The sequence below is a fragment of the Stylophora pistillata genome, chromosome 9 (genome assembly GCF_964205215.1).
Source record: "Stylophora pistillata chromosome 9, jaStyPist1.2, whole genome shotgun sequence".
Classification (NCBI taxonomy): Eukaryota; Metazoa; Cnidaria; class Anthozoa; order Scleractinia; family Pocilloporidae; genus Stylophora; species Stylophora pistillata.
The window spans coordinates 13,874,601-13,902,332 of record NC_142527.1 but is presented as its reverse complement, the minus strand read 5'-3'; the positions used below and the strand labels follow the sequence as shown (position 1 = coordinate 13,902,332).

Here is a 27,732-nt window from a genome sequence, read left to right as displayed (position 1 = left end):
TTGCAGGGTGTATCAAGAGCTTGTCTAATTGTAGAAGCCATCTGTCTGTTCACTAAGCTGTCGTTAGAAGCAACAGAGACAGCTCATCCCCTATGGTACTTCTTGAAAGTTAAGCGAAGCAGCCATGATGAATTCCCTGGGCCAATAGCATTCACCATGCTATCAACTGCTTGCTTGGCTTTTTTGTGGTTATTACCATTGCAATGACAATGAAACAGTCGTAACATCAGACTTGCATTGAGACTTGAGTGGCAGTTGATTTTAGTAGATGTCTGTGAAGGAACTGCAGCTGATGCTCAACCTGCTTGGTAGGCTGCTACTTGGAAGACGTCTCTACCTCCACTGAAGAACCCTATAACCATGAGGGGAGAATGTCTGAATTTGGTTCACCTTGCTGTAACCCTAACAAACTTTCAAAAAAACTTGTGTGAATTAAAAACCTATTTGTAAATTAAAAACCTATTTGCAGACTTATTTATAAAAATATCACCGTAAATCGTATTCCAAATTATCAAAAAGTTAAACATTATGCTTTTTTAAAAAGATTGGTCTTTAAGTGTTTCTTGAATAAATTAATTGTATCTAAACTTCTAAGATCTAATAGCAGCTCATTCCAGAGGTTAGGTGCAGCAACAGAAAAGGCCCTGTCTCCGTATGTTTTAAGTCTTGACTTCAGAACAGCCAGAAATTTTTGATCAGTAGAGCATAGCGTACGTGAACATGTACGATAACTAAGTAATTCCGTGATATTTAATGATGCCATACCATTTAGGGCCTTATAAACTAACAATAAAACTTTAAAAAGAATCTGAAAGTGAATTGGTAACCAATGCAGTTGAAGTTATACAGGGGTGATATTATCAAATTTCTTGGTTAAAGTGACGATCAGAGCAGCCATGTTTTGCACAGACTGCTAACTACTTATATGCTTAGGGAGGCCATACAATAAAGAGTTGCAATAGTCTAGTTTTGAAATAACAAATGCATGAACAAGAATTTCTGTAGTTTCCTCAGTGAGGTACTTCCTAATTTTAGAAATGTTCCTTAACCCTTTTCCTCCCATGGGTATGGTAATTAATTTTCGCAAAAAAGACAACACCGTGAATAAATGGTTGTAAGTTGAGCTACATTTAGTCAATTTTCATATATCATAGCTCATTTTGAAGTTTAGAGAATTTTCTACACAGTGAACCAACAAAATTTGCCTGTCCCTTGTTATGTAAGTTTCTCACTTTATCCTCAAAGTTGACATATGACAGTAAAAATACACTAAAAAAATCCTTCGTTCACAAGAATTCAGCTCTGAAACCAAAAAGAACTGTCAAATAATAACAATAGTCATTTTTGTTAAGCTAAAGAAATGACCTTTAAGATAAATCACAAATATTTGTTATATTGATCTAAAAAAAGCTTCTTACGGCCCTCAAACAGTAAGGCAATTTTCATCGTAAATTTTAATTCTATAAATCATTTCAAAAATTAATCAACTGAGGATTTAACAGCAACTTAAATCTCATAAGGTATTATTTTTTACCAGACTGATCCAAACAACCTTTCTGAGCATAACTGCCTTCCCCAAGTTTTTCAAATATCTGCAGGTTAATGATTAACCAATCAAAAGAAACAGTCAAGTCCATAATCCCATGAATTATGGGTACATACATTTGTAGAATAAACAATCAGAAAACATAATTTTTAGAACAAGGAAACACCACATAATATCTCTTATAAGCATGGAGTTGGACATACCAGTGCTACAATGTCAGTATGCTGTTGGCAAAGTGAACAGTTTTTGACAACCAACGGTCAATGTTCCGCTACTTATAGGAGAGTTCACTGCCTCATCTGCCTAGGTCTTCCTCTTGCAAAAGGCCTGCCAGGATTCTGAGGTTTCAGACGTGGGGTTGCTGCTCCATATTCAGGGTCATCATACAAATAGTCTTGGAGGGTGTGGTACTTCTCAAAACAAGGGCTGGGGCACATGTGGACTCCACACAGTCCACACTTGTATGAAGTCAACACTCGCTGCAGGTGAACTTTACAAGCACACCGTTTGTCAACTTTGACTGGGAAGTGTCCCAAAGACAGATTCAATCTTGATATTTGAGGTGCAGCAGCTGTGGGGGTAATCTTGTAGCTCCTTCCACCATGTAAACCTCTGATTACCAGAATCCGGAAATCCATCATGCTCAGATCTGGTTGATCATCATCTTTTCCCTTGCAGTAAACAAGATATGCATTCAAAACTGACACCTCCAAGAAATGATAGAAGAGTTTTAGATACCATGTCCAGCCTTTCATGAGCCTTGCATAGGCAGTTGTCCTCTGGTCTGCAACATCAACACCACCCATGTGTAAATTGTATTGTTGCACTGGTATGGGACAGGCAAAGTCTCTCCTATGCCAGACGTTTGCTTCTCGCACTGACCTTTCAGCAACTCCCATTTCTTCATTAGCTGGTAAAGTTGTCAGAATAGTCACAGGTTTTCTGTCTTTCCATGTCACACAAGTGAGGTGATGTTTTTGCCGAAAAATTGCTTCACCACGTTTCATCCTCTTTACAGTAACAGAGGTCGATGTTGTCACATCTCGAGGAAGACCGATCCGATCCCCCCGACATGTTCCACAGGCTTGAAGACCCTGATCATAAAGCTTCTCAAAAAGTTGAACTGAGGTGTAGTAATTATCCATAAATATATTGTATCCTAGTCCATAAAATGGTTCCACAAGTTTCAAAACAACTCTTTGAGCTAAACCTTTAGACTGTTGTCCACATTCCTTGCCTGTATAAACAATTATGTCTAACACATAGCCATTTTCAGAGTCAGCCAAAGTAAATTCCTTGAGGCCAAATCTTGCTGGTTTGTCCCTCATATACTGCCTCCATGAAAGGCGTCCTTTAAACTTCACAAGGGTTTCATCCACTGACAGGTTCCTGCTTGGGGCATAAACTCTTTGGAACCGGTTTTTAATTAGTTCTAAGAAGGGCCTAATTTTCCCCAGTTTGTCATATCCATCTTGACCTCTAGGAATTAATTGTGTATTGTTCACAAAATGTATATACCTCAAAATTTGTGTAAACCGATTCCTTGACATGCAATTTGTGAAGAATGGTGTTTGAAGTATCTCATCAGTGGACCAGTAACTATGTATGGTAGGTTTGTTTACCAGCCCCATTGCTAAAATCAAGGCAATAAATGTTCTTATTTCATCTTTGTCCACTGCGTGCCAAGGCATACGGTGTTTATCCGGGGTTTTGGCTCTCTCTTGGGCAGCATACAAATTTGTTTGTGTCACAACTAGATCAAGCAAGGCATCAATAAAAAACAGACAAAAATAACTCACTGGGTCTTTTTGATCCGCTCCCATTCGAACTTTAGGCCCCGTGGGTTGGGTGAAAGGCAGGTCTGAATGCGTCCTGATGTCTTCTACCCAAACAGGATCGCCCACAACATCGTTTTCGCCCTGTGCTGTACGTCTCCGCTTCCTGGGAGGCCCTGCTTGTTGTAATTCTTCATTTTCGTCACTTTCTTCAGCCTCAGAGTCAGTCTGATAAAAGTCTGAGTCAATTTCCTCGTCAGAGTCAGTCTGATAAAAGTCTGAGTCAATTTCCTCGTCAGACTCTCGCTCTAAATATGCCGTGCCTATAGCTACAGAAGTCAATGGCATTTCATCTTCGTCTACGAACACTAAATCCACGTTTTGAGAAGTCTCTGCAGCCGAATTTACTACAAATTCACTTCCAAGTTGAAGCCATTACTGATCAGCTGTTCCTGAACTTCGCGCGAAAACTCGAACAGAAAAGAATCGCAATTTTTTCGGTCAAAAGCAGGCAAATTCACATGAAAAACACCGAAGAAACCGACAAAAATCGCCAGGCTTCAAATGAGGCAGAGGGGGGCTATTGCAATCAAGTATTTCACCCCTAGCGGGCTCAGCATTGGTCAGCCGCATTTATCGTCACACATATGTGACGTTGGGACGAAAAGGGTTAAGTGGAAGTATGACGTTTTGCATATCTTATTTACATGTTCCACCATATTACAGCATTCATCAAATACGACACCGAGATTCCTAGCTGAAGATTTGGGGAGTATTTGTTCGACACCAACTGACACATAAAATGGCAGGCTTTGGGCGGAATTTTGAACTAATTACAATCAGTTCAGTTTTCTCCTGATTGAGCTTTAGCATGTTGTTTGTCATCCACCAGTCAATATTTTTGACACATAGCTCAACAGATGACTTAGCTTGAGCGAGGTCAGCAAAGCAGTCAGTTTTAAAAGAAATGTAAAGTTGAGAATCATCAGCATACAAATGGTACTGTAGACTATGAGAATTGATAATATCAGCAATCGGAGATGTGTATAATAAATACAGCAAGGGACCTAACACAGATCCTTGAGGCACCCCATGTGCTAAACAGTGTTGTGATGACTGACAATCTTCAATTTGCACGAACTGTTTACGAGATTTAAGATACGAATCAAACCAAGCAAGGGCATTACCTTTTATACCAAAACGAACGCTTAAGGTTCTGACTCGCACCACATGAACTATTAATAGTAAAGCATTTCTTCCTAATAATGATAACGACAATAATGATAATAATATCTTATTCATGGGAATAATAATGGCAATTACAATGATATTTTTGATAATGTGGCAACGGTGACATGCGCAGGTCAAAGGACTGTAAATCACTTAAGTCGAAAACATCAGAATATTATGATTCAGAGCATTTGGGCTCAGCAAGGAATAATTCTGGCATGATGAAATGATTTAGTTACCATGAACAAATTTTGCAATAATTTCCTTAGGCCTCTTTATTTACATTGGGAAAACACTGTGGAATGACATGTTGCCTTACCTTCCTGCAAATTTCATCTTGCAATAGCATGTGCAAACATGGAAACACTACTTCTTCAGTTGTCTCAGACAGCCTACTCCTGAAATGGTCCTGAAATGGTCCTGCAGTCTGGTCCATGGACTCCACCTCTCTCACAACTTTGATTTCACTAGTTGCAGTCCCAATGTTAGGAAGGTTCACCTGCTTCCAAACTGTTTGTGTGAGTGCTTGTGAAGTATCTGCATACACCAAGCAATCATATAAACTTCTTATCGGTCACAAGTCAGAAAAATAGTTCAGATTAAGTTCTTTCTTCCCTTGTCATTGATTGTAAGATACCAGTTATGCATTCTATAACAATTCAACTTATAATCAGTCTGCATTAAAACACGAAATCCTGCATACCAAACCATTTTACCACACTGCTGAAATATAAATCAATTGAAATAATTAATAAACATCATCCTTTAATGCCCCCCCCCCCTTGGGTCATATGCTCAGACACAATATCCTTCAAACATTCCTTTATCATGAGTTTGTTCTGAAATAAAATGAGCAGCCAATCATAGTGCAACTGAGAAAACCATGAACCATGAAATAACTTGAGAAATGTTTTTGTGTTTAAAAGAGAGTGAGAAGAAAGAACCCATATCCTCAGGTGGTTACGCCCATGGATCACATCTGAATCAATGTGTGAGATATGTAATATCCCCGTTTGAGTTACGATTCCAACAAAATCCTTCTATACATCGGCATTTTTGCAGGATGTGTTACTCACAACAATGGAAACGTGGTCTCTGGCTTTATCGCTTTTGGTGGATGTGATGCCACTATCTGCAGGTGAAGTTTTGAAGTTGTTGGCTTGCTTATCAGCACTTTATCACTGCTGTCTTCTGTGTGAGACTTTCCTCAGCTAAGAGTCTTCTGAATTTGTCTGCTTCTCAGACTACAGGTGAATGGGTTTCTAAGGGCTTCCTCTAGAAATGTGTGAAGAGAGATAGATAAAATAGTTTATTTATCCATAGCGCCTAAGAGCATTTAGCATACTTTTTTACAATGCGCTTATGCTATTACAAAATACTGAAAATAATGAAAATTACATAAGTATAAAAGACCATAGACAATCATGTGCAGGGCACAAGAACAAATTCTTAGTATGGTACTTAGCAATAAAAAAATGGTATAAGGCTTATTTGTTTCTAACACTTCTAAAAAGAATTCACACTACCAGTGATTCTAGCATTGCATGGTAGAGTATTCCAAAGGTGGCAGGTTACATATGCAAAGGAATTAAGACACGCCACTTGCCATTAAAAGGATTTTGCTCAAGCTTAGTGCCTGAGCCTCAAAGACAATAATTGATTGTATGAAGTTTAAAGAAGTCTTTAATGTAACTAGGACCATTCCCATTGAAACTTCTTAAAAGGTAGTATCAGAACATAAGAAAACCTCCTTTATTCTAGTGTACATGTGTTAAGTGACCTAACAATACTATCATACAAAGTGGTCTTAGGTAAACCTAATACCGTTTTTGGAATACAGTAATTTGCATCTTCTAATTTATGAGATAAAGATCTAGTTATTCCTTTAAGTATTGGGCCACAACACTCAAGATGCATTGGAATAAAATGTCTAATTCCCAGCACAGAAAAGAGCAGGGTACTAGGTACTAGTTGGAAGAGCAGGACCTGGGCAAACTGCTTGGTTGGACAAGAAAACAAAGATGGCAGATGAGTGAGCACTATTATCATCACATAACCGTATTTTTCCTTCAAAAACATGCCTAAAAGAGTTAATTGCTGTGTTCCAAATTGCTGGAACAACTTCAGAAATAACGAGAGATTACAATATTACAGAATACTGAAAGATCCAACCATTTGCCAGGAGTATGTGAGACTATTATAAAATGGTAGCTTAAAGTTAGAGAGTGATAACACTCCAATATGTTCTCAACACTTTGAAGGAGGAAAGAAACGTGATTGTGAACATCTACCTTCTTTATTTCCCTGAACAACTGAAAAGCCAAAACGAAGAGAACTCGAGAGAATAAGCTTTGATCAAGAAGAATAGCTAAGTCGAACATTTGAGTGTCAGTGACACTGATTGTGACAAGCTGATAATGGACGAGCAAATCCCACGCAGCAAGGAGCAGCCTTCCAAACCATGTTTACTTCCAAACTGAACTGTTTTCAGAACAAATAGGAGTTGATTTTGGTACACAAACAGAAGCACTTCCAGAAGAACTTCAAGTCAATTTGTACGAAGACAAGATATGCAAGATGGAGGCTGAAGTAGAAAGGTTAACCAAGGAACTGGCTGCTGTTAAAAGAAAACAAGAGAACTGTCATTTTGATATTGAACAATTTAAGGAAAAACTCCAGGACATTGCCTTTTTGTACTGGGTTTTCAGATTATGAAACTCTTCTGCTATTGACCACTTTCATAAATGGCTGCTGGATTAATATTCTTTTGTTTGAATTTAAATTAGCCTTTCTGGCCTCACTTGAGATAATGTATTCTTTTGAATTTTGTACTGGAGAACGAGGCCAGAAAGGCTAATTTAAATTTAAACAAAAGAATATTAATCCGGCAGCCATTTATGAAAGTGGTCTATGCTTTGATATCGTAAAGGAACCTGCGAAGAACTTAAGCTATGGATCTCTTCAAAGAAAGGTTGTTGATTCAACTGCACCCAATAAGCATGGAAGGCCTAGGAAGTTATCTGTATTCCAAGAATTCGTATTGGTCATCATGAAACTGAGGCTTGGACTTTTTAACAGAGACTTAGCTTATCGCTTTAATATTTTTTCTGTTGTTTCCGAGATTGTCAGGACATGGATCAGGTTTTTGAGGAGTGAACTGTAAGTATGGATTCAAGTGCCTCCTAGAGATGTTATACAGTTTCACATGCCCTCCTTGTTTAAAGAATTTTACCCAAAAAGTGCAATAATAATTGATTGCACTAAAATTGAGATGGAAAGACCCTCTGCCTTAAATAATCAGTCAGCTTGTTATTCGTCCTACAAATCAAGGACAGCAATGAAGGCTTTGGTTTCAATAACCCCATCTGGTACAACAGCATTTGTCAGCGAACTATACCCGGGAAGTATTTCTGAGAAGGAAGTAACCCTAAGGAGTGGACTTCTCAACCATCTGCAGCAAGTGATGAAGTCATGGCTGACAAGGGGTTTTTGATCCAAGATGAACTGGCTTCTGTGGGGGCAGTTTTCACAATGCCAGCATTTTTAGGTGGATGAAAACAAGGAAGACACTGCAAAGAACAAGAAGGTTGCCTGCCTCAGAGTTCATGTAGAGAGATGCATGGAAAGAATTAAAATTGGCATATCTTGTATTCAAAGATTCCAGTCTCACTAGCACCATTTGCATCAGATATAGTTATTGTAATCTCAGCCTTAACAAACGTTCAACCACCATTGATATCATAAAGGTAATCATGTCATTATATTTTCTACAAGTACTGGTAGTATCATAATTTACATGCGGCATGCCTGGAAGGTCACGCTTTTACTTTCTCTGAGAAAATATCTTCAAATAATCTTAAATTACTTTCTTGCTAGCTTAGTTAGCTGGGTATGAGCTTCAAATTAATTGATTTTGGAAAATTGTGGAAAGAAGAACTACTTGAGGATGTGAGGAGAGAAATAGGAGTGATTCAACCATTGAACCTGGTGGCCATGAACAAAAAGATGAATGACCTTGAAACCTCTCAAAAGTTCCTTGCTGAGAAGTATGACACTCTTAGATGGTTTTCAGGAGCAAAAGAAACATAACAAGGACTTAAATGATTGGATAGATGGCATAGACACAGAAATTGGATATGCAAGAAATTACATCTACAACATTCAGCTCCACCTTGATGCGAACCAGCAATATGGCCAACGTGAAACGTTGGAAATACAAGGGATTCCTGATATCGCTGATGATAATCCCACTCAGCTAGTAATCGAGACAGTGAGGTTAATTGATGTTGAACTAGAGGCGAATGACATTTCTATTGCTCATCGCCTACCGTTAAAGGAGGGATAAAGTCAACGCAAGATTATTTTTAAATTTACACGACGAACGAAGAGGGATGAAGTCTTCATTGCCTGTAAGAAGCTGAAGTCTAAACGAACTAAAGATTTACCTTCAGTCCAATCACAATCAGAGTCTTCTTCTAGTCATAATGCTGCAATAGGGTCCTTTCGATATAGTTGGACGTGCGCTCCTGAGACCTAGAAACGAACATGTAAATGAGGCTTAGAGGACAGCATGCAGGAAAAATTAAAAACAGAGACCGGTGTACTGCCTGTAATGTTAAAGTTACAATTATTTTCCGAAGTTATGGTGAACTTTTGTTCTGTGGTGAACTGCTTGAACAGTTCCAGGAATCGTCTGGATCTTTGGTTTTTCTGTTTCCCTTCAGAACAGAGTTCTAGAAGGGTTTGGAAGAACTTCTGTCGACAAAGTGATTCCGAGGTAAAAAAAAAACCCCGGATTTGCGGTGCACATTTCAAAGCTTCCTCTATCAAAAAGTCACTTGGTGGGAGAAGAGAGACTATTCCAAGTGAATTACTGAAGTATTTTAATCCCTCGGCAAAGGAAGGACCTGTTTCTTCCCGTGAAAAGAGATTAGATGTTAGGAAGAAATGAACATTTCATGAATATCCTAAACCTAAAAGAGTAAAAGGGTTACCCAGGAAGGCAAAGATACCAGTGAACGGTGGTCCTTGCTTCCAGCGCTCATTTATAAGCAACTCATCTACTGTCATTCCTCTGGATGCTTCGTCAGCTGGATTAAGTGTGCCTTCAACGTACCTCCATTGCTCAGCCGTAGACTGATCTAAAATGGCTGACACGCGGTTGGCAACAAAGATCTGGAATCTCTTATCCTTATTCTCTATATAGCGAAGAACGCAAGTGCTGTCAGTCCAAAAGGTAGAGCTGTGTATGACTATGCCAACTTCTTGTCTGATCATGCGATCCAACCTCGTTGCTAAGACTGCCGCTGACAGTTCCATCCGCGGAATCGTCATTGCCTTGAGAGGGGCTAGTCTGGACTTTGCCATAATAAGCGAACAGTGAACTTCACCATGCGCATCAATTTGACGAAGATACGAGACAGCTCCGTAGCCTTGGCTAGATGCGTCGGAGAAATGGTGGAGCTCGCGGCGTTGTATGTTGGAACAGTTTGGTGGTTTGAAGCATCGCGGTATCTCAAACCCTTCTAATTTGGGGAGTTCCTTCAGCCATGATTGCCATTTTTGCTTGCAGGGTTCGGGAATCTGATCGTCCCATCCAAGGCCCTTGAGACACAGGTCTTGCTGGATTGCTTTAGCGGGTAGTATGCACGGTGAAATAAAACCGAGTGGGTCGTATACCGAGCAAATAATAGACAAAATTCCTCTTCTTGTGATGGGCCGCTCCTTTTCAACGATTTTGTAGCCGAATGTGTCCTTCTGCACATTCCATTGGACACCCAGGGCTCTCTCTGTGAGTGTTAGATTCTTACTTAAGTCGAAATCTTTGACGGAAGGTGCTCTTTCGTTTTCAGGAATGCAGTTGATCACGTCTCTTGAATTCGATATCCATTTGGTAAGGTGAAATCCTCCTTTGGACAGCATTTCACGGAGTTCTCCTACTAGTCGAATGGCTTCAGGATTAGTGGTGACTGACTTTAGACAATCATCAACGTAGAAATTTCGCTTGACGGTCTCCACTGTGGTTGCGTCAAAGGCTGTCTTATTATCTTCTGCGGTTTTCTTCAAGGCAAAATTTGCGCAGCTTGGGGATGAGGCACCCCCAAACAAATGGACTAGCATTTGATACTCTTCAGGGTCTTTGTTTAGATCGCCGTCTGGCCACCACAAGAATCGCAGATAGTCGCAGTCGCTTGGGGAAACTCGTACCTGGTAAAACATGGCCTCGATGTCTGACATGAAGGCGATTTGCTCTTGCCGGAATCGTGTTAATACGCCCACAAGCGTATTTGTCAAATCCGGCCCCTGTAGCAGCTGGTCATTTAAGGAGGTACCTTGGAATTTAGCTGAACAGTCGAATACGACGCGGACTTTGTCAGGTTTCTGGGGGTGAAACACGGCATGGTGCGGTAAGTACCATACGTTTGAGTTGCCCAGGTTTTCCCTGCTGACCTCTCTCGTATAGCCCTTGACAATCAGGTCATCCATGAAGTCTCTATACTTCTTGTGTAAAACTGGATCTCTATAAAGACGTTTCTTCAGCGGATGTAGTCGCTGTTGTACTTGCGATTTATTGTTCTTCAGAAGTGGTGGATCGTTCTTCCATGGTAAGGCAATTTCGTAGTGGCCGTCTGACAGTTTTGCTGACCCTTCCATGATGTGTAGCGCTTTTCGGTCGCTTTGCGACATGGAGGCTTGAGGCTCGTAGCTGGAGTCGTTAAATTCTAAATTGCAGAAATCTTCAAATTGCTTGCTTAGCTTGGCGCTTGTGTTGATGAAGTTCGCAGTCGGAACCTTGCTTTCTTTTCTACCTAGGGGGCCATTTAATACCCAACCGAAAATTGTCCGTGTTGCGAAGGGACCACCATCTTCGCTTTCTCTAAACTCTTTTGGTTGAAGCGCTTGGGGAGCATCACTTCCGATGAGAAGACCAACTTCCGATTTTACGCTTTCCATTTTGATTCCTTTCAAGTGTGGCCAGCGATTCACATCTTCTTGTGTTCCGACAGTGTCACTTGAAACCGGTAGGCTGGGCGTAGAATATACCATTGGTAGCTCGACCAGGTTTCGCTCTCTCAGGTCGGACACTTCTAGATTTACCAGAGAACACTCGATCGACTGGTTAGACGTTTGCATGGTCGTTAGGGAGAGAGACGTTTTCTTTCCCTTGGTGCCGAGTTTTTTGAGGAGATCTTCTGTGCAGAACGACGTGTTTGAGCCTGAATCCAAAAAAGCGTGCGTTAGTACTTTCTTGTTGCTGCCTTTTACTTTAACTTTCACGGGGACTATTGACAGTCCTATCACAGGGCCACTGGTTCCTTGAGATGCGCCGACGGAGCTTAAGTAACTGTTACTCGCTTGAGCTGCACTTAGAGTTGCCGGTGGTTCGGTTTGACTTTCTTTCCCACTCTGACCTGGTGGCATTTCTTTTGCATGTAGATAAGTCGAATGCTTCTTTGTGCATCCTTGAACGCGGCAAAAGCTCCGCTTTGGGCAGTCTTGAACAAAATGGCCAGGAACTAAACAGTTGATGCATAGCTTATTTGCGCGAACGAACTGATAGCGGTTGCTTATGCTTAGCTTCTTGAACTCTTCACATTGTGATAGCCAGTGGTTTCTTTTACATGAAGGGCATTTTAATTCCTTTCTTTCTTCTTTAGTGTTCGCCCGCTGTGAGGGGGGTTGCTCTAGTCCTTGCGTGGAGAAGGTTTTACCGTCTTGTCTGCCTCTAATGGTTGGTTTCGAATTAAAGGGTGGCCTCTGTTCGCTATGGACCTTGCCGAAAATGGGATGATTTGTCGCTCTTGATCTTGCTTCTACGAACTCCGATATGTCCTTCAGGTTGGGATCCCTATTTTCCTTCTGGGAGATCGCGTCCACAAGGTCACGCCATTTTAGCCTCAGTTGATAAGGTAGCCGCTCCACGTTTTTCCTTAAACTGTCAGGGTTTTCAAGACGGTTTAGGTAGCCAATCTCCTTGAGAGTATTTTGACAGCTGGTCAATAGTATCGAGAATTTCTGTAGGGAAGGTCCATCTTCCGCACGGATCGGCGCTCCATTAATTACGCGGTCCACGTACGAGGTGGCAATACTATATGGTTGCCCATATCGCTTTGCTAATAGCCGTCTAGCTTCACAATAGCCGATTTCATCAGGCATGGTGAGGCAGCTTCGCACAAGGTCTTGTAATAATAAATAATAATAATATTAAAATTTATAGTGCGCAAATTCCATAAAATGTTCAAATGCGCATTACAAGATTAAAAATTACCATTAAAATAGACTTACAATAATTTTAAGAAACAATTAAAAGTAAACTTAGAATGGCTAAAAAAGCTATAAAAATGCACTACGAAAAAGGTGAGTCTTAAGTTTAGCTTTAAAAATATTTACTGTTCCTGCGCTCCTAATATCCAGCGGTAGTTCGTTCCATAGTTTCGGAGCAGCACAGGTAAAGGAACGGTCCCCCAGTGTAGCTTTCGATTTAAATGATGGATGGCTAAGTAAAAGCTTATCGCTGGAATTTCTTAAATTATATTTGGAGGGGGGTCTAAGGGAAATAAGAGAGGATAGATAAGAAGGGGCTAAAAAATTAAGAATCTTAAAAGTAATTAACAATATTTTAAACTCAATTCTATATCTAATTGGTAACCAGTGTAACTTAAAAATTAAGGGTGTAATATGACAAAATTTCTGTTCTTTAAGAATCAGTCTGGCACAAGCATTCTGTACTTGTTGCAGCTTATTCAACAAGCAGTCCGGTAGTCCATATAATAGGCCATTACAATAGTCCAGGCGGCTCGTTATGAATGCATGGACAAGAGTTTCAGTTGACTGCTGTGAAAGGTACTTTCTGATCCGACGAATATTATAAATGTAGTAAAATGAAGAGGCACAAATTTTCGTGATGTGTGTTGCCATGGAGAGCCTTGAATCAAACCAGGAACCAAGATTTCTCGCAATTGGCACGGGGTGTATGTCTGAGTCGCCCACACGTATACTGATATTGTCGAGCTTTCCCAGCTGTTGTGATGTGCCAATGATAAGGAATTCAGTCTTGTCGTCATTTAATTTAAGATCATTATTCAACATCCAAAGACGAATGTCTCTGATGCAGTCCTCCATACTCCTCACTACAGCAAGTTGTTCAGCTCTGTCGTTGGGACTAAATGAGATGTAAACTTGTGAGTCATCAGCGTAACAATGAATCGTGGGCAAATGATATTCAATGATCTCAAAAAGCTTGCTCGTATACAACGAAAACAATAACGGACCCAGACAGGAACCTTGAGGCACACCGCATTCTAATTTAAAAGGTTCCGATAGCGAATCGTTAATCATGATCCGTTGAGTACAGAACCACTGGTGTACTGTAGAAGGTAGTAAAGTCTTGTGCTAGAGCTTGAGGTCTTTCGCTCCACTAGGTTTTCGAAGGCCCGAACGAATTCGCAGTAATCGATGGGATCGCCAGAGAATACAGGGACTTCAGGTTGTGGTAGAGTTAATGCCATGATAGCTTCTTGTTGCTGGTGAAGTAGAAGCTGGATATCATCTTTCGGTGGAGTTGCTGGGGTGGGCTGAGGTTTAGAGTTTTGTCCAAACGTTAGCTCCTTCACGTGCTTTTTTCGCCATACGGGGGCTTCTGGGTTCAATCGCCATGCTGGTACCTCTGATTCTGCAACGGGCAGCACTGTGGGGTTAGAGGGTGCAGACTGTTCTGGGAGGTTCCCCGGCTCGGTAGCGTCAGCTACAGGTGCGACCTCGCCATTTCTCACAACGGTTCCGATTCTGTCGGGAGCTGGCACCGGCTCAGGATTGATTGTTGCTCGAGTTTCTTCCGTTGGAAAATAACTAGCGGCAATTTCCCTTTCTTCGGCTTGTGCATAAACGAGTTCTTCGGCTTCTGCCTTTGCCAGTTCAGTTTCAAATTTTAACTTCGTTTTGCGTTGTCGTAACTTTAACTCTTCTTCTTCTATTTCATGCAGCCATTTGAGCATAGCGGCTTCTGCTTCTAAAATAGCCCTTTTTGCTGCGGCCTTTGCTCTGGCACTGGCAGACGAAGTGCGTGACATTTGCAACGTGCGTGAAGAACGTGACGCTCGCGATACGAGTGAACGTGTGCCAACATTTGACACGCTGTCGTCTGGTTAACTTGCGCTTGAAAAGAGCTTATCAGCCTTGTCGCTTCGATACCTGTGAGCCAGATGACTACATTTTCTTGCAAGCCTTCCACTTGATCGAATACCGCATTAAAATATGATGTTGATTCCTCGATAGCCTCCTTTTCCGTTAGCTGACTATGAAATGTCTTATGCGTTGCCTCAAATTTTTCAAATGCTTCTTTCAGTTCATTTGTTTTCCTGTTCACTTCATCGACATTGTTTTTGTCCATCATTAGATCGGTAATTTTGTTAATCCTTCTAGTAACGACGCCTTTAGCTGTGGCGCGTGCCTTCTTTGTTTCCATTGTGATGAGAAGGATAGATTAATTCCGAGTTGATTGACGTGTTAACAATTTGGCATCCGGTAACCGCTTCCAGAAGCCGTGTCGAATTGCGTTTGCGTGATGTCCTCCAAAGTAGCTGTGAAATTTTCCTCACGTTTCGAGGTAGTTGCTTGCTCGCCGTTCAAATTCGAACTAATATAATTGCCAAGATCCTAAGGTTGCGCGTACTTAGAAACTCAACAATTACAGGGGTAGCAATGCGCAAGGCGATAGACAATTCGAACTCAACTCGTAGAATGACTAACACACGTTTAATCACAGTTCAAGATAGACGAATTACACTGGTTGCGACGATGATGACAGATCGTGAAAGTCACGGTAGCAAAGTTCGTGGTCGCGGAGAATAAAACGAAGTAGAGTAGAAATATAGGGTAGTTTAGTGTCGAATAGAGTCGTGTAGGTTCGAACTGAAACGATAATTACATACAAAAGGCTAAGATACAACGTCAGCTACGTAGTCGTGTTACAAACAAAATTTAGGAAGACTTATAGACATATTGGTTTCGCAGCATGACAACATTTCAACATTAAAAGACTAGTCATTTGACAATAATAATTCGAGTACCAAAAAAAAGGAGAAACTTACTTTGGTGACGACTCGCACAGCAGAAAGTATAGCTCAAAAGGTAGCTTGTAGCAGATTGATCCTCTGATCGTAGCGGTTGCGGAATGACTCTCTCGCACGCTATCTTAAGTCGCCTTTTATAATGAGTGCATGTGTGACTGTGCACAGGATGTTACTTAAAACTTGTAATGTACACCATATGGAAGTGTTAGCTCATTTCCTACGCACGAACTTAGCCTATAGTACACGCACGAATCTGCGAATTCCTAACTAATACGCAGCAAATTTTAGCACGCTTCATCGAAACTAGAACTAACGATTATTATTAGAATATGTCGTAAAAACAGAGGGTGTTTTAAATCTAACATAACCAATGAAATTGATGCTTTGAAGGAAGAACATGCAAGACTTAAAGCAAAGTTAGCAAACAACAAACAGCTGAAAAGAGAGCTCTTTGTGGGTGATGTTTTAAAAAATGACCGGTCTCTCAAATTTTACACCGGGATACCTAGCCTGGCTTGCCTATAAATGATATTTAATTTGCTGAAGCCGTTTGCAGAAAACTTGAGTATTGGGACAAAAACAAAGAAAAAGATGTTAGGTATCAAAAGGATTCAAATAAAAAAAAAGCCTGGAAAGCAAAGACTATTGACCATTATGGAAGAGTTTATCTTAACTTTGGTGAGACTCACACTTGGTCTTTTAAGTAGACATCTCAGATATATTTGGAGTCTCAGAGGGATCAGTTAGCAAAGTTTTCATAACTTGGGTTTGTTTTCTGTCTACAGTTTTTCATGACATTCTCCTAAAATGGCCTTGTAAGGAAGACATTAAGAAAACTTTACCAAAGTCTTTTTGTAAGTTTCCAAGCACAAGAATAATAGTAGACTGTACAGAGATATTTTTACAAAAGCCAACATCCCCTAGAGGGCCACCTGGAGTAACTATAAACGGCACAACACTATGAAAGCACTTGTGGGAATCTCACCAACAGGTTATTTCACCTTCGTCTCTAAACTATGGACTGAAAATGTCAGTGACAGATACATAACAGTAAAAGGTGGTCTATTGGACAAACTTGAAGAAGGGGATTCTGTTATGGCAGACAAGGGGTTCAACATCAGGAATCTGCTTACAAGAAAGAAAGTAGCACTTAATATCCCACCACTTTGTAAAGGTAACTTACCCTTCAAGCCTGTTTGAGTTAGATAAATGGAGTTTCAGAGGGAAGGAATGGGAAAATCATTTGTATGCAACAAGCAAACACATGGTCTCCTTAAACAAAATAAAAAAAATCAGATATAGCAGCATAACAATATTTAATTGGTAGTAACAATGAAGTTGAAGTTACTTAACAACAGTATAAATAGTTATCAGTAATTTTTATTCATGGTAGAGTCAAGCCTCTCATCAGGGAGATACATGTGTAAACCATTACTTTAACTCTACCTCAAAAATTTGTTTGAAAAGGCTGTAGTTCCCATCATACTTAATCTCTTTTCTAGGTGCTTTGATATTTATAACATAGGTGTTCATAAATAGCTTTGACCGAAAAAGCAGCAAGTTCTTCACTATCAGTAGCTTCTCAAGTTGGCATTTCCTAATATGAAATCTCTCTTTTTACTTAGGAAAACAACTTTCCAAAAAGGCAGTAAAATCTAACCGTGCCATTGCGAGTGTTTGGATTCACGTAGAACGTGCTATTGGACGACTTAAAAGACTTTAGAACTCTTCAAGGAAACTTTCTTCTTCCAATGCTGCCCATTGCAGACAACATGACTTGAACTTTTTTTATTAACTTCATGTAAGTAACAACTTTTTGTATGTTGTTGATCCCATGCCAACTTCAGTTTTCTACTTTCAAGCTTTATTTATTTAAAGTGCGCCTGAGACGAAAATTGAACATTTTATTTTGGGCTTTTTTGTTTACAGAATGTTCAATTGAGTCAAGTTAAAACGTTTTATGCCATTAAAAACGCGAAACAAACCTTCGATTACCAATTTTTACCGCTTCAAAGTCGTCAAAATTTCGTCCGCCATTGTTGAAAACATGTTCCGGAAGCGAAATGCATAAATTGTCATCATGACGTCAAACGCTCAACAAACCACGCATCACTTGTCGCATCGCTCTCCTACAACTCTCTTTGTGCGCTGCCCAGAGAAGTACGTCTATTGCGTTTTTAAGGACTGTTTAGTTGTAGTTCGTAAATGGAATCTTTCTCTGATGAGGAATTGTCCCGGCAACTATCTGAAGCTTCTGAGGATAGTTTTGCGTCGGCAAACGATGAATTTTTGCCATACGACCAAAGCATCGAGCCGATTGCCACCGAAGAAGAAGCGGCCGAGTACGCGGAGCTAGTAGCGCAGGAAGAAGAGGAGGAAGAAACTCTGTGGAGTAGATTTTCTGGCGAAGATGCCGTCGTGAATTGGTTTGTTACTCTCCTTTTAACATCTGCTCATTTCATGGTTGCGTTACTGAACTACCGCATCTCTACATGTAGCTTTTAGTGACGCGAGTATTGTTGACTTACTCAGTGAGTAACTTCTCTTTGAAGTGGATGTTTCATAAAGTGTGACCAAAATTTGTGGATTGAAAAATATTTTCGTTACCAGGTGCCAATGTTCCAACTGTTCACTAGAATTTGTGGTTAAACACGAAGAATGCAGATGCTGCAAAGAGGTCAATCGGTGCGTTGAAAAAAATGGAGGAGCTAGAGATGGACGATTGTATTTTATTGCATCCCGGTTTCGCAGACGTTTGCCTGAACAAATGGGTGCTTCAAATTGCCGGAATTGGTCTGAAAACGAGGGAGAACAAATCATACACCGCTATGAATGCTTGGGAAGACAGAGCAGAAAACGAGTAAGTTCACGCGATAGAATTTATGATTTCCATCTATAATGTACGGTGGCCCATATCTGCAAACACAACAAACAATTCTTGCAACACAACACAATATTTTTGAAACACAAGTCAATTTTGTGAAACACAACACAAAATTATCGAAACACAACACAAAATTATCGAAACACAACACAAAATTAGCGAAACACAACACAAAATTAGCCAAACACAACACAAAATTAGCCAAACACAACACAAAATTAGCCAAACACAACACAAAGTTGATTTCGATAATTTTGTGTTGTGTTTCGTGAATTTTGTGTTGTGTTTCGCTACTTTTGTGTTGTGTTTCGCTAATTTTGTGTTGTGTTTCGATAATTTTGTGTTGTGTTTCGATAATTTTATGTTGTGTTTCACAAAATTGACTTGTGTTTCAAAAATATTGTGTTGTGTTTGCAGATATGGGCCACCGTAATAATGCCCAAACAAGAAGTTCAGATGTTATAAGATAATTGAAACTCCTTTTGAAAAGTCACATAAAAATAAGCCCATTTGTTTCAACATCTACCTCATTTCTTTTCACCTGGTGGTAGATTTGTAATTTCTGATGAGTATTTTATTTTTAAGATTCCTCACTATACTCCTTGTAGACTACGAAAATGTTGCATTTTCAATAATCTTTCTGCCAATTCTTCAGATTAATCAGTTGAAATATTTTCTTCCTGCAGATTCCTCCGTGCTGTGGCATACCGACAGTTTGTCAGACTGGTGTGGGAATATGTTGGGGCATCAAACCGTCTGCCTCTGCCCTGTTGTGTTTACAATAGAATAAGAAAGACATTTCCTATGGCTGAGAAATCAGAATACAAGGGATACGAGGAAGATGTATAATTTGATAGTTATAGTTGTGAAATAATTTTTTATGCTTTGACATTCTGGAAATTAAATAATATTCTTCCTCTATCAGAGAGAAGCAGCTCGGATGTTTGTCAGGTTAATTTTTTTCACAATACAAGTTGCTCATAATAAAGAGCAGTACACTCCCGAACATTATGTCCAGAAAAGTTTTCACAGAACGTTTCTGCCTGAACTGACAAAACGACCCTTTCTTTTGTCAAATTTGGTGTTTCTCGTCAATGTTCCGCTAAAAAGTAACACATGGAGTGAGCAAGGTGCAATTTTTTTCTCCAATTTTAATCTATAACTCTATGGGCCATTTTGGCTGCTACACTGTCCCTTAGTATGTCCCCTCCTTGGCTTTCCACAAGTCCTACACATTGGTGTTCTTCTCTGTCTTCTAACAGCTGTTGAATTTTGCTGCATTGCTTGAAGCTCAGCATCTGTTAAGGGAGGGTAGATAACAGACTTAGGGGATGTAAATCAATAAGTCAGAACCAGAAGTGGAGAAATACAATTTTTTGGGGGGGAAATATTGACTATTAGAATCAGAAAAAACCAGTACAAAAAAACCTTTGTAATAATTATTATCCTATTACATTCATACCAGAACATGTAGGAGGACATAGAGCAGTTTCCTTCACTTTTCGGCTACTGTATTTGGCTTTAGCAGCTTCCTTTTCCTCCTTCTGGAGCATCATGGAATGCAATGCTGCTGGCTCCTGTTCTGCAAGTTGGTCCTTTATGTTCTTCAAAGTCTCCCTTGATGTGGTTGTCAATATGTTGTACATTTCAGAGACATATTCTGAAAGAAGATTGAACAGTGGACTGTGTTATTATACTAAAATAAACAGTGGTACGAGTTGAAGTGCCAACTCTATTGGATTTATGGTCAAATTCATTGAAGGGTGATAACTCACCATAATTTGGATCAACTCTGACTTCTCTGACTGTTGCCTCACCCTGCTTGAACTTAGGGTATGTGACTTTAAGCCTAGATTTTCCATGTTCGTCAACCTCGGTTTCTCTTTTTAGGTTATAGTTGAAGTGGATTGCTGCAAGAACAGTCCTGTAAAAATAATCGTATTGGTAACACTATTTGCAGCATTTTCTTTCAACTGCACAAGTTTATATCCACTAAGTGGTACTTACCGGCACAACATCCCTGAATAGGAGTAAGACAGCATTTTTGGGGCAAACTGGTTTACCACAGAGTGGTAACCCTCCAAACAGCTAGTTTGGGCAACAGGAGAGGCCTGCTTGATCCCTTTCAACAATGAATTTTGGGTGAGAGCCTCTACCAACTTTTCGTAAGCAACAGAACCTGAGAAAAAGGAGGTAAAGGCATGGCAACTCTGACATTCTTTCAGTTACCTTTGCTATTTGTCTGTAAGGACTTACTTTGCATCCTGCCAAACCTCAGTGAAAGATTATCACAACACTGCTCTCTTAAAATAACAATTTAAACTTGCATTATTAACAATAAGTATGTCAAAATGCAATGCTCATTTAATGCAATGCAATGCTCATTTAATGCGGTGAACAGTAACAATAACAGTAACAGATTTCAAATACCTTTTGTCAACCAAACTTTTTGTGTGTTTATTACACCATGGGCACATTTGTTAAATAACTGGTTTGGTAGATCCTTGTGATGGTTGATGATGTGATAGAGAAAGGTTTTGAACTTGGCAAGTATGACTTCTCCCAGCTTTGGTTCTGTTGAGGTAACTGACCAATAAAAGTGCCTCACACATGCCTGTTTCCACCTTGCAATTACTTCACAGCCTTTCTCCTTACTGATCTTTGTCAAAATCTTTTGAATCTCTTGCAGAGAAAACCAAAGGATGAAAAACAGGACATTTAGACTCGTCAGTAGCATCATTTAGCAACATTCGACCAAAGGCATGATGCATATCAGTGCCAAGGAAAATTATATACACAAACATGAAAGCAAGCTTACTTTTGCCAATGTGCCATAGGTCGAAGAAGTGGTCAATGAGAGGCTTTCCTAATTCCTGGCATTTCTTGGGGCAATCCTGCCTCATCCACTTTGCAATAGACTGGTGGCGGTCAGAAATGAAGGACTTAATTATCATTCCAGTTGCAAGCAAGAAAGCAAAGGCTTTTTGATGTGCAAAAAACTCCATGTTAGAACTGCTGCCTGCTTCATTGGCCTGCAAAACCATTAATTTGGGATCATTGTAAAAAATATGACAGAATCATGCTATTGGAGCAAACTCACTAATGAGACTATACTGCAAAGAGGTGAAGAATACACAGATTGCTCTGTTAGACACCTTATATTTTAGCTTGTGTTGTTGAGCACCACAATTTGTAGTTATTTAACTGCATAGTTACTCAAGTTTTGTTGAAATTTACCTGGACAAGCACAATGTGAATAATGAGGCCGACAGTGCAGCAGAATATGGTGTAGGTTCCATATTTTGCTGAGTGGCCCATGCTGTCATGCCTGCCATCACCAGCTAGCACAACTTCTTTCCCATTCAGTGAAGTTATGACTTTCTCCTGATAGGAATGCCAAAATTTCATAATTGTGGGGAACAGGAGGTGCCGTTGATGGTAATAATAGGTGGCCTCACTGTAGCATAGCAGTCCCATGTGTTTGAAAACAAGTAAAACTTTGCCCACTGATGCTCCAGCACAGATGATAGCAAAGCTAAGAAGTATGTTTCCTGCTGGAAATTTTCCAATCAGGAAGGGTTGGCTGTTCCAGGAAAAGGTACCACTGCAACTTCTACACTTGGAAGTAAATGACAACATTGTTCCCGTCTGGCTAACATTAAGCTCTGGCTCAGGAGCAAAGCACAAATGACAATGCTGAAATAACAGGAGAAGTTTAGAGAGAAAGACTATTCCCTTGGGTTCCTCTTGACAGCTTTTGCCCTCACACTTCAGCCTGGAAATGACAAAAAAATAAAATTAAACCCAAATTGTTTACCTGCTCAGTGATTGGTAACATGTTGTAGGTTTAGGTTTTGTACTTAAGCAATGTTGAATACCTTACCTAGGTTTCTTAGAATCGTCAGCATCATCATCTCCTGCTTTATTATAAATGTCATCTATTTCTTCAGGTGCCCATGTGGGATCATTATCATCCCACTTTTCAGTAGCTTCCTCTTCGATGAGCGCAAAATTCATTTTGCAATCCAGTTCAGACTCATTTCCATCTGTGTCACCACTTAATAGTGAAGTATCGGCACCTACACACATATTAGTAATAAACTGACTATGAACAGAGAGTTCCACAAATGAAGCATAAAAATAGGTTACAGTTATGTGAAACAAGAACTATGAAGTGGTAAATATGTACTACAGCTTACCACTATTATTGTGAAATTTTTCTTTCATTGGTGAGTTATTAATGTCTTGAAGTGTTTTCACCCATTCTGTTTGGTTACTTGTCATCTTCTGCTTATAATCATTCAATTTTGATTCTGCACTTCTCAGTTGCCTGAGAAGTTTCCTCTTTTCCTTTCTTAAATCCTCACATTTCATGCAGGTTTGTACCATTCCATCAGTAGTCTAAAATACAAGACATTGATACTAAAGTCTTGAATGAAACATTCACTTATATTTACTGGAATTCAACATCTCACTTGCCTCTTGAAACAAAGATCCTCTAAGTTCCTCAGAAAAAGATGGTATTGGAGTATCTGTACGTGGGTCAGACTCTAGGTTTATGCTCTGTTATAAAAGTTAAGTTAAGTTATTTGAAATAGTTTAACTTCAGAATGCAAAGAAATTGGCGAAATATGTTGTACGATTCTTAAGTGTAGGATATATATATATATATATTAGGTTTCTTGAGTAATCACCGTTTATTGCTACAGAAATGTTTCGTATTGTACTGGACCACTCTCATCAGGCAATTTAACGAGTGAATTGTTGGAAATCACAGTTCTGTGCGCTCTACGAATTACATTCTACTACAAAAGAATATATATATATAGATGTGAGAATTTTATATTTGCCATAAATGTGTACCTGGCTTTCTACAGGGACTTCAGAAAATTCAGTTGACGTGGTTTGGGTTGGATCATCGTCAACCTAAAAGTTCATCGGAACAATGCAAGAAAAGAAGAAAGAAGTGAATAAAATGTGGCTCGATATTACCATCATTTGGGCGAAAATTTGGATCGGTGTAAGATAATTACTAATTACAATTTTTTCGATTATTTAGTACAATACCTGACTTAGGTCCACAACGAGTGCAGCCGATTCGTTGCGTATTTCTACATCCTCTTGCGAAGCAAGAGACGATGCGTTGTCAGATCTATTAATGTCTCTAAGCACCTAAAAGAAAATAAAGCATTTCCATGAAATGGTAAGGAATATTTTTGGAGGTGAATGAACTTCGAACCACATATAAAAGGTCAGCACGTATGTAAAGGTGACAAGAGACACGGACTTACATTTCGTCTTGATCGAGCTGAGAGCGGCTTTTCTAATCCCTTTTTTCGCACAGTAGGCACCGAACCCGGCAGAATTCTTCGCCTAGAGCCGTCCAAGTGCATGGATCTCTCAAAACAGTCTTCTGAGAAGTGTTCAGAACATATTACAAATCTACCTGTGGGATTGAAATTTGCCCGGCGGGTTCGCACGAATCGCATCCATTTTTCCCGTTCTGATCTATTCACAGGGCTCTGATGGAGAGAAATTCCACTAGCATGGTCTGCACAATTACTACAGCCTTGAACTACGCATCGGTGCCCCGTCATTTTTTGGATGTTGTAGTAAGAATGGAAAAGATCACTGTGTTATGTTTGTTTCACAACTAGCCATGTGAGATTTTCGAGTTGAGCGTTTGACGTCACTTCCTCTGAATACTGCGATCAACTTCCGGGACATGGTCAAATAATGGCGGACGCAAAATCTCGCATTTAACGGCCTAAAAAAAGACACTTCTGGTCCTCGGACTAGTTTGAAATTTAACAGGGTAGGTAAGGAGAACATACTGAACGCGAAAATGTAAAAAGCTGAAGTACGAAAATTTTGATCTCAGGGGCACTTTAAAGCAAAAAGTTAAGAGAGAATGTCCACTAACACTGAGCAAAAATGGAAATTCATCACACATCTTGAGAAATCAAAATTCTTCATATTTTCTCTGAAGATACCCTTTAGTAGCCTTAAGAAACATGATAAAATCTCTTGCTAGTGATATCTCTTTAAGCCTCCATAAATTAAACAACCGTCACAAGCCAAAAAAATATGTGATTGGTATCTTCCCTTAAAATTTGCCCTTTTCAATTCGCATCATAGAAAGAACCATTTTGTGCTTTCAACATTGCTGTTGAAGTCTTTCCAAGTAACTTGACTTCAATCTTATCCCAGCGAATAATAGTTAGAGGTCATAGTAAGCTGATGAAGTTAACTAAAATTCACTTTAAAAAATTTGTAATTTATCATGTTTTTTTTAAGGGACATTTTTGTACCTGGTAAAAGATTGAATAACTTGGAATTGATATTCTCAAGAGAATAAATGCTGATCTAAAATGGGATGTAAAAATTAGTCTTGGGCTTTTTACCACTGCTGAGTAGGAAGCCCCTTAAAATAGTGGTTATCACAACAAAATCATGTCAACCTGAAGTCAACCAATAGCACTTTCTCCAAACCCATAAGCAAAAGATTGTAAAATTTGTGCCTTTGGTCGTCAGTAATCCACAGTGCTAAAGAACTGCATTTTTGATTCCTGGAATAAGATATTTACTAAATATCTATTTCCAGGAGTGTTTTATTGCTAGTAGATTAGCCATCTCAGGTAAGCATTTCAAAATTAGTGTCACCCTGGACTGTATCAACTTACACGAGTTTATTCAATTTTCCCAGCTTATTTTTTTTTGACAAATAACCAATAAGAGCCTTTGCAGATTTAGGAAGGGCTACTCAACTGAGCAAGCTATCTTAGAAATTACTGACTTACTTAAGAAGGCTATGGATAAAAAATTGGTTACCTGTGGTATTTTTCTTGACTTTTCAAAGGCATTTGACACAATTAACCCATGATATTCTGTTACTGAAACTTTATAGCTATGGTATATGTGGTGATCTTCTCAGATGGTTTGAAAGTTACTTGTACAATCCAAATCAGGTTGTCAAAATTGGGGACACTATATCTAGTAGTAAGACCATTAGTTGTGGTATACCTCAAGGATCAACTTTGAGACCATTGTTATTTTTGCTCTATAGTAATGACTTACCAAACTGCTCAAGGAAACTGTCCTTCTGAATCTTTGCTGATGACACTAATATCTTCTATACAAGTAATAATCTGCATAACCTAGAGTCTGTCATGAATGAAGAATTTAAACGAGTAGCTAAGTACTGTGCTACAAACAAATTATCTATAAACTCTTCAAAGGCAAATGACATCCTAGTCTCATCCTCAAGATTTAAGTGGAAGTATAAATGTAAATAACATTAAGATCCGAAGCCAAATAAAATACCTGGGTGTCTCTATTGATCAACACTTACACTGGGGACCTCAGATTAAACACGTTAACAATAAATTAGCAAAAAATATTGGAATTATTACTAAATTGAGACACTATATAAATCTGCATACTCTGAAAGAATTGTATTACTCTTTCATCTATCCCTATTTGACCTATGCTATCACTAGTTGGGGAAGTGCTTGCAAAACTAGAATAGATAAAATCAGAACTAAGCAAAAGAAATGCATTCGTTCAATTTTTTTTTGCACACAGTAGAGAGAATGCTATGTCTTACAATTGATAATATTTTCAAACTAAAAGTAGCACTCTTTGCACATAAAATTATTAACAATCCAACAGGCATCCCAGCAATTGTTTATAGAACTCTACCTCTGGCTTCTGACTTCCATAACCATTTCACTAAATTTGTTTCTAACCTTAACTTCCGTAGGCCTCTAATACATAATAATTATGGAGCTTCTACTTTTACTTTCATTGCATCGAAAATATGGGAGACTGTTCCACTGCATCTAAAAAATTGTTATCTCTTCTCCAAACAATTCAAGCTATATCTGCTAACTTCACAATCTGCTTCTTAGAATGCATTGATTTAGTTTACTTTAGTTTCTTTGTTCTTAGTCTTTGTTCTTTTGATTCATTATAAAAAAATTCTCCTTTTAACTTAATTAAATTTTTATTTAATTATTTACTTATTTACTCATTTCTCTATTCTCTTTGTTTATAATATTAATTGTGTATAAGTACCTTGGTTAGTGTAAATATAGAATTAAAGTAAAGTAAGTCTTGTTTAAATGTTAAGATACACCAGTTAATTATACGTGACAGTGGCCAACTCGAAAGCTATGCTACTTTGGTCACTGTGCACATTTTATTTTTGATTATTGATGTAATTTACTGTTTCTTATATATTCTGACATTTATAATCTGTAGTAACCTCATGAAATAGTGCAAATAAAGAGTTTCAGAGTTTCGACTTATCTTGTTTGTGCGTTATTCTCATTGTTTCACATTTATCGGGATTAAATTTCAACTGCCAGGTTTTACACCATTGAGTGAGTCAAAACAAGTCAGATTGTAGCACATGCATATCCTCAGGAATGTTCTCTATCTCCCTATGGAGTTTAGTGTTGTCTGCGTACAATTTCACAGTGGAAGGAACTCCAGTTGATATATCGTTAACGTACATTATGAACAAGATGGGCCCTAAAATTGTTCTCTGAGGTACGCCAGATTTTGCCTGAGTCCATGACGAATAGCTGCCATGCAAAACAACACGTTGCAACCGACCAATTAAAAAGCTTTGAAACCAATTGAGAAGAGGGCCGTCAATACCGTGTCTTTCTAATTTATGAAGCAGACATTTATGTGGAACACTGTCAAACGCTTTGGAGAAGTCTAACAGAATTACATCTGTAGGATTTCTCTTGTTATGAGATTTTTCCCATTTGTTAAAACAGAATAACAGCTGTGTAACCGTAGAGCGACCTTTCATGTATGCAAATTGTTCGGGTTGAAAATATTGGCTTCACCCCAAAACTCCATAATACGGTGTTTTACTATTTGTGGATAATGTTTTGTATGTTTTGTCAGGAAGAAAACCATCCATACGATGCGAAGTATTGCTTTGTTTGTGGTGAGAAACTACCTCAAGGTTCTTAAGATGTTTACAGTCTTCTCGAGTTATACTTTCATCAAGGTTATTGTTACCAAGCAATGATTTACTTTCTGAGTTTCACGGCATAGATATACATGTAAGAACACTCAAACGAAAGCTACATGAAATGAGTCTAAAGAGAAGAGGAAACGAAATCGATATAGCACCTTTAAAAGCACACACAACCCACAACTTGTCTATTTGCTCCGACGAAGGGCTAACGCTCAAAACATCAGCTT

At 39.1% G+C, this 27,732-nt stretch overlaps 4 protein-coding genes, 1 long non-coding RNA gene and 1 pseudogene across 8 annotated transcripts in view; 4 read left to right on the top strand and 2 right to left on the bottom strand.

Annotated features, from left to right (window-relative positions):
• LOC148723455 (uncharacterized) overlaps window positions 1–17,687 on the top strand; it is a 66,192-nt gene extending 48,505 nt beyond the window's left edge. The window contains exon 4 of the mRNA XM_088732446.1: window positions 17,249–17,687. The gene's annotated coding sequence lies outside the window, so the exon portion shown is untranslated. The remainder of the gene's footprint in view (window positions 1–17,248) is intronic.
• On the bottom strand, window positions 9,508–13,890 carry LOC111334880 (uncharacterized). The gene is made up of 2 exons (XM_088734441.1): window positions 13,335–13,890; window positions 9,508–12,731 (listed from the first exon to the last, which is right to left on the bottom strand). Exons 1-2 carry the CDS (start codon window positions 13,888–13,890, stop codon window positions 9,508–9,510), a joined length of 3,780 nt encoding a protein of 1,259 aa, XP_088590567.1.
• On the top strand, window positions 15,349–17,687 carry LOC148723456 (uncharacterized; annotated as a pseudogene).
• Window positions 17,688–17,908: 221 nt separating this feature from the next.
• On the top strand, window positions 17,909–20,340 carry LOC148723454 (uncharacterized). Of its 2 annotated transcripts, XM_088732449.1 has the most exons (4): window positions 17,910–18,049; window positions 18,234–18,483; window positions 19,194–19,350; window positions 19,973–20,340. In XM_088732449.1, exons 2-4 carry the CDS (start codon window positions 18,323–18,325, stop codon window positions 19,979–19,981), a joined length of 327 nt encoding a protein of 108 aa, XP_088588575.1. In that variant the 5' UTR covers window positions 17,910–18,049; window positions 18,234–18,322; the 3' UTR covers window positions 19,982–20,340. The 2 variants fall into 2 exon arrangements, with proteins under 2 accessions (XP_088588573.1, XP_088588575.1); XM_088732447.1 differs by having other exon boundaries at window positions 17,909–18,483.
• On the bottom strand, window positions 18,998–24,104 carry LOC148723453 (uncharacterized). 3 transcript variants are annotated; one of them, XM_088732424.1, is made up of 13 exons: window positions 23,799–24,104; window positions 23,575–23,679; window positions 23,371–23,433; window positions 22,987–23,070; window positions 22,707–22,908; window positions 22,391–22,586; window positions 21,745–22,282; window positions 21,326–21,539; window positions 20,938–21,189; window positions 20,515–20,686; window positions 20,283–20,431; window positions 19,970–20,167; window positions 18,998–19,805 (listed from the first exon to the last, which is right to left on the bottom strand). In XM_088732424.1, the coding sequence occupies exons 1-13, from the start codon at window positions 24,102–24,104 to the stop codon at window positions 19,672–19,674; spliced, it is 2,613 nt and encodes an 870-aa protein (XP_088588550.1). In that variant the 3' UTR covers window positions 18,998–19,671. The 3 variants fall into 3 exon arrangements, with proteins under 3 accessions (XP_088588550.1, XP_088588552.1, XP_088588551.1); XM_088732426.1 differs by lacking the exon at window positions 20,938–21,189; XM_088732425.1 differs by lacking the exon at window positions 22,987–23,070.
• On the top strand, window positions 23,388–26,816 carry LOC148723452 (uncharacterized). The gene is made up of 2 exons (XR_015991467.1): window positions 23,388–23,527; window positions 24,026–26,816. It is a non-coding gene; the product is annotated as an uncharacterized LOC148723452 (long non-coding RNA).
• Window positions 26,817–27,732: the final 916 nt, after the last annotated feature.